The sequence below is a fragment of the Dipodomys merriami genome, unplaced genomic scaffold (assembly GCF_024711535.1).
Source record: "Dipodomys merriami isolate MVZ:Mamm:240054 unplaced genomic scaffold, mDipMer1.0.p SCAF_3, whole genome shotgun sequence".
Taxonomy (NCBI): Eukaryota; Metazoa; Chordata; class Mammalia; order Rodentia; family Heteromyidae; genus Dipodomys; species Dipodomys merriami.
Window position 1 is genome coordinate 13,584,337 of NW_027204492.1, and position 15,888 is coordinate 13,600,224.

The 15,888-nt window shown below is 40.9% G+C and overlaps 1 protein-coding gene across 6 annotated transcripts in view; it reads left to right on the forward strand.

Moving 5' to 3' along the window:
- Nucleotides 1-15,334, forward strand: part of Arhgef6 (Rac/Cdc42 guanine nucleotide exchange factor 6) — a 118,773-nt gene extending 103,439 nt beyond the window's left edge. For 4 of the 6 annotated variants that reach the window (XM_070039650.1, XM_070039648.1, XM_070039654.1 and 1 more), the window contains 6 exons: nucleotides 1,388-1,408; nucleotides 4,346-4,439; nucleotides 5,538-5,615; nucleotides 8,478-8,577; nucleotides 11,241-11,295; nucleotides 12,988-15,334. In XM_070039650.1, coding sequence (XP_069895751.1) covers nucleotides 1,388-1,408; nucleotides 4,346-4,439; nucleotides 5,538-5,615; nucleotides 8,478-8,577; nucleotides 11,241-11,295; nucleotides 12,988-13,128 — 489 coding nt within the window. In that variant the 3' untranslated portion in view covers nucleotides 13,129-15,334. The remainder of the gene's footprint in view (nucleotides 1-1,387; nucleotides 1,409-4,345; nucleotides 4,440-5,537; nucleotides 5,616-8,477; nucleotides 8,578-11,240; nucleotides 11,296-12,987) is intronic. The other 2 variants (XM_070039649.1, XM_070039651.1) reach the window with 1 other exon arrangement.
- The last annotated feature ends 554 nt before the right edge of the window (nucleotides 15,335-15,888 follow it).

Consider the following 15,888-nt stretch of genomic DNA (forward strand, 5'->3'; position numbering starts at 1 on the left):
TATTTGCTACAATGGGAAACGGAAAAGAAAGAATTTCTTGAAAGAAATGTCTTTTTTTTTTAATTTAAAGAAAGGCTTCTCAGCTACAGCCTTGAGGATGTTTGCTATTTTGGTAGTGTGGGTTTTTGTTTTAGTAGTGGTTTTAAGATGGTCATTTTTTTCTTTAGATATTACAGTTGAGAAATAACAGCCGCCAGCTTCCATAACTACATAGAGGGCTGCCATTTCCATGTTGTGTTGTTTTTAATTTCATATGGCTTGTTTCTGATTGTTTCAGATTTCACTAAAGTATTAAAAACTTCTCTTTAAATGGGTGTGGTTGCATGAAGAGTAAGTTGGTGACAGTTACGTAATGAGCCTGAGAATTTTGGGACAAAGTCAGCATATGATACGATAGTAAACTTGGGTTTTGATCATGTAGGCATTGCTGAGTTTTGAGTGTGGTTTGATTTAAATCACTACGTGTCTGCTATGATTGTTTTCTCCGCACATTAGTGGAGTAAAGATATAACAATATTTTATCATTGGAGGATTTTTTGACTCTTTCTACCTGATATTGTAGGAGACTTGGTACATGAGATAGAGTTTCTATTACATACTTCTATTCACAATTCGGCCAGAAAATAGTCCCAAGATTTGCTCTAAAAATCAACCTGAAATTCCTACAATCATCCAGTTTTCTTCTTTGATTACTTAGACCAGGCACTTCATTGTTACCCCTCCCCCCTTTTTTTGTTTCTTGTTTTTGTTTTTGTTTTTTGGTCAGTCGTGGGGCTTGAACTCTGGGCCTGAATGCTGTCCCTGTGCTCTTCAGCTCAAGGTGAGTGCTCTACCACTTGAGCCACAGGGCCACTTCCGGTTTTCTAGTGGTTTATTGGAGATAAGAGTCTCACGGGCTTTCCTGCCCAGGCTGGCTTTGAACCGTGATCCTCAGATCTCAGCTTCCTGAATAGCTAGGATTAAAGGTGTGACCGTCGCTCGGCCGTTACCCCTTTTTAATGATGGATATTTTGTAATGTCAATTACTAAATTCAAATTGAGGTGAGCTTTAGAGGGTAAAGATGACTTAATCTTTCACATAACTAATCTAAAACCTAAAGCATGATTACTTCTGCTCAGGAATAGAGTTATTAATATGTTCTTACTATGTAGTATGTATTTCAATTATTTTCAACATTTGTTATCATGTGCAGAATTATACTCTTTGAACTTTTGCATGATGATATTGCATCTGAAACTAATGTGGGAAATGTGATATTCTCTCTGTGTAATTTATGATAACACTAACATTTCAAATGTTGTTTTAGAATTATTGATAAATGGATTTGGTCATTATAACCATCGACCTCTCACGCTCATCTTCTCTTTCTTTACATATTCATTTTAGAGGATGTCTTATATCTTAAAGGTAAGGGTAGAATGATATATTTGGCTTACAGTGACATAATATTATTGTGCTGTAACCTTTGATGAATGAAGCTTTTCCTTATAGTTGTCTTTTCCCTTGTAACTGGTGGCTTAAAAGGAAGATATAATTCTGACATGTAAGTACTTGCTTTCAAAACACAGGCCTGTGTGAAATGAATATTAAAATGCTATTGTATGTGAAATGCCTTAAAATGCCAACTTTCCTATTTTAAAAAATCCTATTTGTTTTTTTTTTTTGGGGGGGTGGGGGGGTCCGGTCGTGGGTCTGAACTCTGGGTCTGGGCACTGTCCCTCATCTGTTCAGCTCAAGGCTAGCACTGTACCACTTGAGCCACAATGCCACTTCCGGCTTTTTTTTCTGCTTATGTGGTGCTGAGGAATCGAACCCAGGCCTCATGCATGCAAGGCAAGCACTCTTCCACTGAGCCACCTTCCCAGCCCCAATCCTATTTGTTTTTAATGTCTTGTTTGTTTTCAAGTCTGGGCAGATCACTGTGGCTAAGTGAAGGAAATTACATTCTTTGTTTCTCATATATATATATATATATATATATATATATATATATGTATGTATATATTGGGGGGTCAGTTATGGGGCTTGAACTCAGGGCCTGGGTGCTGTCCCTAAGCTCTTTTACTCAAGGCTAGTGCTCTACCACTTTGAGCCACACCTCCACTTTCAGTTTTTCAGTGGTTAATTGGAGAGTCTTAGGGGACTTTTCTGCCCAGGCTGTCTGAGAACTGAAAACCTCAGAGCTCAGCCTCCTGATTAGTTAGGACTACAGGTGTAAGGTCACCAGTACCAAGTTTGTTTCATATATATTTTAAAGTACTAATTATTATCCACTTATCCCATATATAGATTGCATGGAAGACTAGACAGACAGTCATGAGGGTTTTTTCCCAAGTGTAAAATTCTTATCTGTTTATTTGGATGCTGACAATAAACGTATTTTTTTTTAACTTTGGTGTTTATTCATATGACAAAAGCAAATTGAATAATTCCCATTTCTGTGGTCGGCTAATTAAAACTATGGCTCATACAGCAATAGTTAAGCTTATGTTCTTAACCCTAAATTATTTATCAAGAAATTCTTTTCTCTAACATTAGGGAAGTTATTTAGTCTCTCTGCCTTAGATTTCCCATCTGACACACAGAATTTAAATTTGTCTTTATGGGAATACTATAAAGAAATCTTATTTAAATAGTTTTGAAGCTCTTGGCAAAAGGGATAAATTCAATGCTAGCTATACTTTTTGAATTCCCATATTGCTGTATCAATGGTTAACAAAGTAAGAGCTATTCTTCCAGGATTGGCATCTATTGCCTTTTCTGTAGACAGTATCCTAAAGACATTCATATCCCATTCCTATAGCATTACCTCTGTTTTGTTTAACCTTTTCAGAGTTTATTGGATCCATTTTATTGCATATAGTACTATTATTTTTGTGTGTGTGTCGGTTGTGAGGCTTGAACTCTGGGCCTGGGCGCTGTCCCTCAGCTCTTCAGCTCAAGGCTAGCGCTCTGCCACTTTGAGCCACACCTCCACTTTCAGTTTTTCAGTGGTTAATTGGAGAATCTTAGGGGACTTTTCTGCCCAGGCTGTCTGAGAACTGAAAACCTCAGAGCTCAGCCTCCTGATTAGTTAGGACTACAGGTGTAAGATTACCAGTACCAAGTTTGTTTCATATATATTTTAAAGTACTAATTATTATCCACTTATCCCATATATAGATTGCATGGAAGATTAGAACACATAGGCATGAGGGTTTTTTTTTCCCCAAGAGTAAAATTCTTATCTGTTTATTTGGATGTTGACAATAAACGGTTTTTTTAAACTTTGGTGTTTATTCATATGACAAAAGCAAATTGAAGAATTCCCATTTTTGTGGTCTGCTAATTAAAACTATAGTTCATACATATATAGTTAAGCTTAGCCATGGTTATGTTCTTAACCCTAAATTATTTATCAAGAAATTCTTTTCTCTGGGGCTGGGAAGGTGGCTCAGTGGTAGAGTGCTTGCCTTACAAGCATGAGGCCCTGGGTTCAATTCCTCAGCACCACATTAGCAGAAAAAACTGGAAGTGGCACTGTGGCTCAAGTGGTAGAGCGCTAGCCTTGACTGAAGAGCTGAGGGACAGTGCCCAGGCCCAGAGTTCAGGCCCCACAACCAAAAATATAAAAATAAAAAAAATAAATTCTTTTCTCTAACATTAGGGAAATTATTTAGTCTCTCTGCCTTAATTTTCCCATCTGACACACAGAATTTAAATTTCTCTTTGTGGGAATACTATAAAGAAATCTTATTTAAATAGTTTTGAAGCTCTTGGCAAAAGGGATAAATTCAATGCTAGTTATACTTATTGAATTCCCATATTGGTGTATCAGTGGTTAGCAAAGTAAGAGCTATTCTTCTAGGATTGGCATCTATTGCCTTTTCTGCAGACAGTACCCTAAAGACATTCGTATCCCACCCCTATAGCATTACCTCTGTTTTGTTTAATCTTTTCAGAGTTTATTGAATCCATTTTATTGCATATAGTACTAATTTTTTTTTTGTTGGTTGTGAGGCTTGAACTCTGGGCCTGGGTGCTGTCCCCCAGCTCTTCAGCTCAAGGCTAGCACTCTACCACTTAAGACACAGTGCCACTTCCAGTTTTCTGGTGATTTATTTGAGATAAGAGTCTCAGTCTTTCCTGCCCAGGCTGGCTTTGAACCAAGATCCACAGTTCTTAGCCTCCAGAGTAGCTAGGATTACAGGCGTGAGCCACTGGTGCCCAGCTTAGTACTAAATTTTGATATGCTCTTAACTACAGCTGTCAACATAGCAGAGAAGCATTTAATTTAATTTTATTTGTTCTATTTCAACTCAAACTTGTAGGAGACTTTTACTTTAAAAACTTTTATCCTTACAGGAGTCTAGTAAAAGCCCCAAAACAATGAAGAAGTTTCTTCATAAAAGGAAGACTGAGAGAAAAACATCTGAGGAGGAATATGTGATTAGGAAAAGTATGTGTTTTGTACTTTCTGAAAGTTATTTATGGATGAACTAACACGAGCATTTTTTAAAAGCAGATAATTAGAGCAATTTGTTCTCAGCATAATCTGTTAGAAAGACACATGGAAAAGTTTGGTCACCTCTAAGACTTTTGAATAGGCTGCCTCCTGCTGAACTTCCTGTCATCTTAGGCATTGTCATGATGCAGAACATTTCAACCCCCCAGTGATTTAGAATCACTAAGGGGATCCATTTGCTATAGATACATTTCTCCCCTTTTTACTTTCTGATGCCTGAGATAGTTTCCTGAGCAGAAATAGATTTAGACTGGAAAGCTGAAATCCTTCTGGAAGTGTAATGCTCATTAGTTTCTCAGCTAGCCAAGAAATGGGCCTGCTGGCTTCTAAACACAAGGCTTTATTTAGGACTGACTATAAAGTCAGTCAGCCAATTGATACATATGTATTTCGCTATAAAACTGTGAATAATGTACTTTGTGATACATAGGAGTCAGTGATGTCTCACAAAGAGGTGTCAGGACTGTGTGTAGGAATAAAAATAGACAATTTGGATAAATCTTTGTTGGACTCCAGCTTCTGCATGTCCTAACCCCACTTATACTTGAGGGTATCCACATGAGCTTATTAATGGAGTACTACCATCCAGTCCTTTCAAGACTGAGTTGGGGAAGGGATAAGGTAGGAGAAAAAAGTAATACTGGCTGGAAAGATGGGTAAGCTTAATGTGGACCACTTTCTAAAGAAGATGACCCTTGAAAGAGAGCGGAGAACAAGGCCATAGTATACTGGATAAGAGCTGAAACCAGAACCCAGCCCAGTGTTGTGATATTGGCTTCCAGGAGATGACTGCTAGAATCTCAGTTTAGAGTTCTGGTATTCAGGATCACACCGAAATCAGTGCTGAATTTACTGAGGCTCCTCACAGAGCTGTGTGGGGTTGCTGTCAGTCTTTCTCCATCTTGAGTCTTGAGCAGTAATTTTGCCTACCTTTCAGAAACGCTGCCATGGAAGGGAAGTGCAGTGTACTGCGTGATTTGGAAGGGACAGGGTGTATATCTTTGAAAAGTCACTGCTAATTAAATTTGACAGGTACAGCTGCTCTGGAAGAAGATGCTCAGATCCTTAAGGTGATTGAAGCCTACTGCACCAGCGCCAATTTTCAACCAGGTAATGTCTCAAGTAGGCTCCTCAGACTGTTTTCTCTCATGTCTGATGTCTCTTCGTCACTGCTCAGTGTGTCTTAGGAAAAAGTAAAGCAATACAAACGGGGTTGCGGGGTGTAGAAAGCAGATGACTTGGTGCAAGGGAACAGTACAGGCCTGCATCTTTCAGATAAGGTGGTTTTTAGCTAACAACGGTTTGTTTACCCACTGTTGCTTTTCAGCCTGAGAGAAAGAGATGCAAAAGGGAAAAAAAAGCTGGAGGTGATAAAAATGAAAACAGTTTTAAAAAGTCATTCTTTTTTGAAGTACGTAGATAGCCTCAGCAGCAGTAGTTAAGAATTAAAGAGCCCAGAGAGTTCCTGTGGCTGTGAACTGATGCTAATCTCTTCTTATAGGCAGATTTGGAAAGGAAGTCAAAAATCCTATCTTTGATCAGCTGCATATTTAAGCAAGCGATGTTTTACCAGACTCAAGTTTCAAAGTTGCTCTGAAAATCTGGAAATGTAGCTGCCCAGGAGAGGTTATTCAAAATGTCTGAAATTTATCATGGGGCTATTATGTGAGGCTATTTCTCCCAAATGACTTGAGAGCTACATAATGTCTCTTGGTCAATCTTGTGTAGTTTGAAAGCCGAGTCATGTGGGTTATTCTTATGTCTTACATTATCATGGATATTCAGGATACCATATCTTTTGTGAGATCCTTTGTTTTTTGGTCAGTCACGGGGCTTAAACTCAGGGCCTGGGTACTGTCCCCGAGCTCCTTTTGCTCAAGGCGAGCACTCTACAAGTCTGAGCCACAGTTCCACTTCTGGTTTTCTGGTGGTTAATTGGAGATAAGAGGCTCACAGCCTTTTCTGCCTGGGATGGCTTGGAACTGTGATCCTCAGATCTTAACCTCCTGAGTAGCTAGGATTATAGGTGTGAGCCACTGGCACTTGGCCATGAGATTTTTTTTTTTTTTGCCAAGCCTGGATAATACAGGATTACACCATAATGCTATCCTTGGCATAGCCACTAACCAATCACTTGGTTAGGAAAGGAATTCTTAAGTGACTGCTTGACACACTCTTCCAAAGTATCACATGTCTCAGATTATAAGGAGGAAAAGTGTCCCATATAGAAGCCAATACGTTTGACGATAAAGAGGGGACACACACTTTCTGTTTCACACACAAAACCTAGCTGTGGCATGCTCAGTGCTGAATATACTACGAGGAGTCAGGAGAGGAAAACGACAGCAGTTTTCTTTTTCTTTATCATGAAAGCTAGAAAAAAAAGAAGAAGCAGCCTGCACACAAAAATCTAACCTCATCTGTCCTTCTCTGCACTATTGTCCACCTCAGTCGAATCTATTATTGTTCTTAGTGGAGAAGGCACAGAGTATGCATTCTGGCATAAAGAGGCATGAATGCTTTGGCTCCTCCTCCCTTGCCTCATTTTTGCATATGAGAACTATCTAGTGCTGTGTAGGCAGGCATATGGCAGAATATTTCCCTCCAGCCCAATTTTTGTGTTCCTCCAACATCGACTGTCTTGACTCTTGCTGCACTCATTTGAGTCAGTCAGTCTTCTGTGCACTTAGGAAGCACCAATGATAATGCTATTCCCTGGGGATGGTGAAGACATCTGACTTCAGGAAAGAAGTGATCAGGTGAAGGCAGTGAGTTATGTTCATCTCTGAAGGATATTGGCCTAGGTGAGATGAGTCCAGGGACTCTGGGGAACCAAGGATTAGGCACTTGCATTCCCATGGGAAGGCTGCAGAATGAGGGAGAGGTTGATAGTGCAGGAGAGCTAGTTAGTGTTTTCTGGGACACCTAGATACATTCTGAGTAGAGAATGATGAGGGCCTACAGTTTTCTGATTTTTGATTTTTGCCAGTCCTGGAGCTTGAACTCAGGGCCTGGGTGCTGTCCTCGAGCTACTCTTGCTCAAGACTAACACTCTGCCACTTGAGCCACAGCTCCATTTATGGCATTTTTGGCAGTTAATTGGAGATAATGGTTTCATAGACTTTCCTACTTGGGCTGGTCTCAGCCTTCCGAGTGGCTTGGATTACAGGTGTGAGCCACTGGTACCTCTCTGGACCTACAGTTGTTTTGTTGTGGTAGTGGTGGTTGTGGTTGGTCATGGGGCTTGAACTCGGGGCCTGGGCACTATCCCTCAGCTCTTCAGCTCAAGGCAAGTGCTCTACAACTTGAGTCCCAGGGCCATTTCTGGTTTTCTGGTATTTTATTGGAGATAGGAGTCTCACAGACTTTCCTGCCTGGGCTGGCCGTGAACCATGATCCTCAGATGTCAGCTTCCTAAGTAGCTAGGATGACGGGCGTGAGCCACCGGTGCTCAGCTTTCCTGGATCTACATTTTTGATAATCTTATAACCATTGTCCCCTGGAGATCAAAACTTTTCACTGATCCTCCATACCCTTAAAGGAAAATAAAGAGAACACATAAGCAAGAACGATGCTTTGGAAGTCCTTTCAGTCCTGTTGTGTCCTAGGCCAGTGCTACCATCAATCTAATCTCTACTAGTAACAGAAGAGCAGAGCATGGGATAGTGTGTCACTCCTTGGAGACTTGCTGGCACAGTCAGCTCTTTGTGCTGAATGAGGCCAAATGGAGAAGGGTAGGGGTCTTGAGATGGAGGGGAGCTATTATAGTGTCCTTGTGGCATTATTTGGCCATGTAAAATTCCTTGTGTCAGGAAAATGCCATCAACATATATTAGCCAACCACCTGCTAAATGCAAGGCAGCAGCAGTCTGGGCAGAAAGTTCATGTGATAATGATAGTGGAAAGGAACAGAGCTTGGTAGATAATAGCCTGTACTAGTAACTCCCCGTCTTGTCTTGCAACCCTCTGCAGGTGCTCGCAAAGATTCTGTGCCACAAGTCTTACTCCCTGAGGAAGAGAAACTCATCATTGAGGAAACCAGAAGCAACGGCCAGACTGTCATTGAGGAAAAGTGAGTAGAGCGGGCCATCCTTGTCCTTGGCTTGTCTGGGGGACTGCAAAGAAGGTCTGATAGGGCAGACATGGAATGACTGTTCCTCTTCACCCATGAAGGAAGCCTTCTTTGTGGAGCATGTGATTGGATCTGTAGCCCAGGGAACAGGGATGGGAAACAGAAGCAGTAGGCCAGAACCCTGCACAACAGCCAGCTCCCCTGTAGCATAAGCAGCTCAGGAACATCTGACAATACCACTGCTCTGGATAGGCTTCTAATGGCTAAGGAAGGCCAGAATGCTGATTTCCCTACCCAGAAGCGCCAGTGTCTCCCCCATTTTTTTGAGTCAGGGGCTTAATTTTCTCATTGACCTGGGTTTCACAGTAATGTGTGTGACCTCAAGGGGGAAAATCAAGGTGAAATACCTATGGCTCATAAAATAAACACAAAGTAGCAAGTAATTCAGTCTCTTAAACTTGAGTCATTTCTGAAGTCAGGCCTGAATCTGCAGAGGCCAGCACATTTCACAGTGCTTGGCATCATCAATGTATTTTTACATTGGATGTGTGAACTGAGATGACAAAATTGTAAAGCCCTTGAGTACAAGAGAAGAAGAAGCCTGGGTTAGCTCTCAGTTCTGCTACTTACTGCCTGTATGATCTGCAACAAGTTCTTTTGCTTCTCTGTGCCTGTATCCTCATCTATAAAATGACAGTAATACTCTCATGATTGTTGTGTGATTAAAGGGGTAAATATACATTGGAATAATATTATGGAATAATATTATTATGTAATTATGATATTATTATGGATACTGATCTTCATGATTTGTGAAAACTTCAGGAAAAGTGGTAGTATCCTTATTTATTTATTTATTTTTGACAGTCCTGGGGCTTGAACCCAGGCCCTGGGTGCTATCCCTGAGCATCTTTGTGCTCAAGGCTTTATGCTCTAACATTTGAGCCACAGCACCACTTCCAGCTTTTTCTTTTTTTTTTTCTTTTTTTTGGGGTCTGGTTGTAGGGACTGAACTCTGGGCTTGGGCACTGTCCCTCAGCTCTTCAGCTCAAGGCTAGCGCTCTACCACTTGAGCCACAGCGCCCCTTCTGGCTTTTTTCTTTTTGCTTATGTGGTGCTGAGGAATCGAACCCAGGGCCTCATGCATGCAAGACAAGCGCTCTACCACTGAGCCACCTTCCCAGCCCCACTTCCAGCTTTTTCTGAGTAGTTTATTGGAGATAAGAATCTTACAGACTTTCCTGTCTAGCCTAGCTTTGAACTGCAGTTCTCAGATCTCAGTTTTCTGAGTAGCAAGGATTACATGAGGACCAGCCCCTGGCCTTTATCGGAATTTTATATGAAAGGATCAAGAGAAGAGATGGAAACTGGTCAGAAGAGGAGGAAGTGGAGCCTTGATCTGCAAACTCTGTTTTGAAAGAGCTGGCAAGGGAAGACTGTTCTATAACACAGTCAAGGCACTTTATCCTTTAGTGGTTGTGTGTGTGTGTGTGTGTGTGTGTGTGCGCGCGCGCGTGCGTGCGTGTGCACGCACGCATGCTGGTACTTGGGCTTGGTTTTTTCACTCAAGTTTGGTAGCCACATTTGCCCATCCAGCTTTTTGCTGGTTAGTTGGAGATTATTTCAGACTTTTCTGCCCATTTTGGCTTTCAACAGCAAATACTCAGATCTCAGCCGCCTGAATAGCTAGAACTTACAAGCATGAGTGAACAGTGCCTGGTTTCTTTGTTGTTTTTCTGGTGGTATATAAGATCTTTCAGAAATAATTCCCTGACTTTGTGTCCTGGGAAGTCATGTGGAGTCAGAGAAGTGAGAGATGTCTCAAGGCCCTATACTCCCTATACTGCAATGTCATTATCCATTTTATATATTTATATATATATATATATATATATTTATATATCTCTCTATATATATCTATATCAATCTCCTGCCCTAAAGCTACAGGTATAAAAAGGTTATGAGGGAAATTAATCTTAAGAAACTGAAATCATAGAATCAGAATGTACACTGATGGTTGCCTGAGGCTGGGAGAGAGTAGAGGAAATGAGGACATATTGGTCAAAGGGCCCAGTTTTGCTTATGCAAAGTAAGCACATTTTGAGAGACATAATGTGTAATAGGTGACTATAGTTAATACTGTCCTGTATATTTAGACTTTTCTCAGAGAGAAGATTTTAAATTGCTCTCAACACACACATACAAAATAATTACATGCATACATACACAGTGGTGAGAGAGATGGTACTAATGATGGATGTGTTCATTAGCCAATTTTTTGCACTACTTCATAATGTAAAACATACATTAAAACATCACATGCTGTATACCATAAAAGTATTTTTTTGGTCGGTTGTGGGGCTTGAACTGTGGACCTGGGCGCTGTCCCTGCGCTCCTTCTGCTCAAGGCTAGCACTTATCACTTGAGCCACAGTGCCGCTTCTGGATTTTTCTGTGATTAATTAGAGATAAAAGTCTCAGACTTTCCTGCCAGGGCTGGCTTCAAACCTCAATGCTCAGATCTTAGCCTCTTGAATAGCTAGGATAACAGGTATGAACCACCAGCACCCGTCCAGGAGCTTCACTTCTACAGAGTTAAATATTGCTACTTAACAATATTTCAGTGCCAGCTACTCATCTCTGAATTTCTCTTTTTGTTCTAGGAGCCTTGTTGATACTGTTTATGCCTTGAAGGATGAAGTCAAAGAACTGAAGCAGGTAAGAAAATCATCATTTTCATATATGACAGAACCACTCAGTGTTTCTTACCCACCTGCTGGTAGATGATATCAGGAAAAATCCAAGAGAAAGGCAATGAGGAGAGATTGGTATTTCCCTTGTGTCATGGAGGCACCTTTTTTTAAAATTTTTTTTATATTTTTTTTCCGGTTGTGGGGCCTGAACTCTGGGCCTGGGCGCTGTCCCTCAGCTCTTCAGCTCAAGGCCAGCGCTCTACCACTTGAGTAACAGCGCCACTTCCGGCTTTTTTCTTTTTGCTTATGTGGTGCTGAGGAATCGAACCCAGGGCCTCAAGCATGCAAGGCAAGCACTCTACCACTGAGCCACCTTCTCAGCCCATGGAGGTACCTTTTAATTGATATTTTTGTCAGTTGTGGGGCTTGAACTCTGGGCCTGGGCTCTGTCCCTCAGCTCTTCAGCTCAAGGCTAGCGCTCTACCACTTGAGCCACAGTGCCACTTTCAGCTTTTTCTGCTTATGTGGTGCTGAGGAATCGAACCCAGGGCCTCATGCATGCAAGACAAGCACTCTACCACTGAGCTACCCAGCCCCGCTTTTATTGATTTTTATCATATGACTTTGAGTTTAAAATTTCTAAGGCTTGGGGCTGGGAAGGTGGCTCAGCGGTAGAGCACTTGCCTTGCATGCCTGAGGCCCTGGGTTCGATTCCTCAGCACCACATAAGCAAAAAGAAAAAAGCCGGAAGTGGTGCTGTGGCTCAAGTGGTAGAGTACTAGCCTTGAGCTGAAGAGCTGAGGGACAATGCCCAGGCCCAGAGTTTAGGCCCCACAACCGGACCCAAAAAAACATTTTTCTAAGGCTTGCTACTCAGCAGTTTGTAATAGGGTCCAAACTGTGTTATGACTTTCCCCAGTCTCCAGCGTCTATAGGCCAAAGGTAGGAAAAGCAAGGCATTTATGAGCCTGTAAGTATAAAGAGAACTCTAAGTCATGGTTTATGGATCCACTGGAGATGAGGTCTTAGTGTTCCAAGATGCCCACTCTGCGTAGATGCAAAGACTGGGTATGTGGTGATGAGGAACAGGATGGACAGTGGTGGGAGATCAAGCAGTCTCCAGTATGGGGACTGTGGGTTCTTAAACCCAGGTAGGCCACTTGAGGCTATGGAAAAGAGAGTGAATGTAAAGGAAGACACATTGTACAGTTGGCACCTGTGGGAAATAGCAAGTATTAAAGACAAACCTTCCCTGGATATCATAGTTGTATGGTGGTATTCTTCACAGATCAGGAAGTATAGGGGGAAATTTAGGGATGATGGAAGAGATGCTGAGTTTACTTTAGGATTTCATGAGTTTGGGGTGCATAATTATAAGCTGTCTAGATGGAGCCAGGCAGTTCCCATTGGGATTGGTGGGGCCTGATGCTCAGGAGATGACATCAGTACTAGAGATATTTGGAAGTCCCATCAATAGACCCTTGTATTGAAAGAGAAGAGATAAGTGGAAGGACTGTGGAATGAGAAGAGGGCCAAGGCAGGCCCTGCTCTAAGAAAGGCTCACATTTCACAGAAGAAGCCAATAGCTGGTCAGAGTCAGGCAGGACAATCAAGTGGCTGACTTGCTTTCAAACTGGTTTAAAGGGAGGGAAGTGTAGTTAGCAGTGAAGGGGACCACGAGGTGAAGCAGGAAGTGATCGCATCTTTTCCATCCTAGGAGAATAAAAGAATGAAGCAATGCCTGGAGGAAGAACTCAAGTCAAGAAAGGACCTAGAAAAGTTGGTTCGGAGACTGTTAAAGCAAACAGATGAGTGCATTCGAGCTGAATCCAGCAGCAAGACCTCTGTTCTTCCATAACCAACACTGTACCGCTGGGCAGTGTGCCTTCAGCTCATCTTGAAATGTCCAGCTGAACAATCGGACTCAGTTTGCTCACTTATTTGGCTTTAGTTGTTTTTTTTTTGTTGTTGTTGTTGTTTGACTCTCTCACCCACCCCCATATGTGAGTGTGTGTATGTGCATACATGTACACATGTGTGTTTGCTTGGATGTTTGTTGTTATTTGGTTGGTCACTCTTTTTTTTTTTTTTCAACAAGGTTAAAGAAGAAAGTGGTGGTTGAAGAAGTCCCAGAATCTTCGCCATTCACTTAGAGCAGGAAAGCCAATGCTTTTAGATGGCTTTCATTTCATAGTGTTTTGTTGTTGTTGTTGTTTTGTTTTTTTCCCTTGGTCAAGCTTGTTGGGCTGACTGTTGTCACAAAGCAGCTGGCTATGATATATGAAACATGAACCCAAGTTTCCCTCAGTGCTTTCCTGTACCTGGCAGCCCTTCAGCCCTTCATTCAGTACCTAATTGATTCAAGACAAAACTTTCTAAACTATGACTAGTGTAGGTGACAGACTACCTTTGTCAAATGATCCACATACCCTACTCTAGATTGTCACACACCACCGTTCAGTGACACTTCCAAGAGAAATCGCTGCCCTATGTTGCCTATTAGGACTCAGAGAAGTGTAGTCTCCTTATTCTATTTGTGCAAATGTACATTTCACCTCAGTGGGGCAGAAGCTCTGGCCATCAGCATCGAACCCAAATCCATCAGCTAATTGCATTGGGCCATCTTCCCCTTCAATAGCAGAACTGGGCAGCCTTTCCCGGTGCATGATAGGTTTTTAACCCCTTGCCTTCTGCCTAACGTTTTCTATTTCCCCAGTACTTTTAGCCAGCCATACCAAGTGGTGTGTAAATTAGTATGTATGTGCTTTGCTTACTGTTTAAAAATGTAGAGTGAGCAGTTACCTTACATGAAATATTCAAACAGTGACCTTTCAGCCTTCCAAGCCACTTGCATTGAGAAAATTGTGCCCCAGTAGATACCTTTCATTCACTTTTGCTCTCCCATTTATGCTGTGAGAAATTGTAACAATCATTATAATCAGTATCTTTCGTGGAGGACTCAGCATTCTTGGGAATTATTGCTATTAGTCCATTATTTTAAAGTCACAAGGAAATGGTTGTTATGGCCACTGGTTATTTGGAGGAAGTATGTTTACTCAAGTTGCTTATTGACCATTAACTTTGTAAGTATCCCATAAATGAGAACTCTGAGAAATCAGGTTTAGACGAGTGTCACGTCCCAAAACTTAGCACAATTCAACATCAGCCAAGGCTCTAGGACAGAGAAGTACAACCATTCCTTCCTCCCCCAAACTGGGACTTGGGCTACAGAGGCAGAAATTCAATAGGCTGATAAACATCGTCTTAAAGATCTATTTGATGGGTGCATGTAAATGTTGGGGTTTATGGGTTTGTTTAGAAACCAAATTTGCAGCTTGAAAGCTTCAGCTTGCTGAAGAGCTTTTTTTCTTTGTGATACTGAGGATCTTGAGGATCCATAGCTTCATGGCATGGGGTGATGTCTGCCCCCTGTGTAGACGTTTCAGCATCCACAACAAATAGACAGTTCCTGCTGTCCAATAGCAGCTAACCACACAGCCATGTTTGGAAGAGGATTTCTAAGAACAGCTGTTCTGTTTAGATAGGACATCTTTTGCCTAAAAATTAAAAAAAAATACTATCCAGGTCTTTGCATCTGCCCTGTATCTGTGATTTAGTCAATGGCTTGCACTAAATGTACAAACTATATGCATAGGAAACATTTGTTATGATTACAGTACTTTAGTTGATTGCTTATGATACTGAAAAGTCTTTATTTTGAAGTCATATGTACATATGCATGTTTCTGGAACTTTGCCCTTCTGATGAGAGGCCCTAGGTACTCTGAGTAATAAAGCTTGTGCAGAGTGCTGTCTGTGCTTACATACTAAAAATAATATAAAGGAAATGAAGCCATGTTAACCCGAGAGCAGCGTCTCCATAGTTGTGTTGTTTACAATACTCTATAAATGAGTTCCTGTTAAGCTGTAATTAAATTGCTGCCCTTAGAGGCCATTCAGTTTCTTCTCTGTCATGTCCCTTCTTACACAAGTTCAAATTTTCTAACTTGTTTTTATTTTAAAGACTTTTAAAATGGACATTTTCAATAAACTAAAAATAATGCTTTATAAAATAAATCCTTTGCTTCTTTTTTGCTAACTACTATGCAAGAAGAACTTTTTACTTTTTTAAAGCTGAATTTTATTTAGAGTGGACAAATAACTAGATATTTATTGCATACAATGTGATAGGCATATATAGTGATAGATGTATTCAGCATAGATATTTATATTTCATGATTATGAGCTAGTTAGTAAATCCATCATCTCAAATACTTATCATATTCTGTAGTAAGAACATTTAAAATCCTCTCTTTTAACTACTTTGAAATATTCAATGAATTATTATTAACTACAGTCACTATATTGAGCAATAGCTCTCACAAGCTTATTCCTCCTATCTAACAGAAACAGTATACTTGATAAAAATCCTTTCCTGTCTACATCCCTACCCCAGCCTCTGGTTACCACCATTTTTCTAGTCTCTACTTCTGTAATTGAATTTTTTGGATTCTACATGTGATGAGATCATGCAGGATTGAGATTTTTCTTGTGCCTGACTTATTCATATAACGTAATGATCTCTAGTTCTATCCATGTTGTTGCAAAGGAAAGGATTT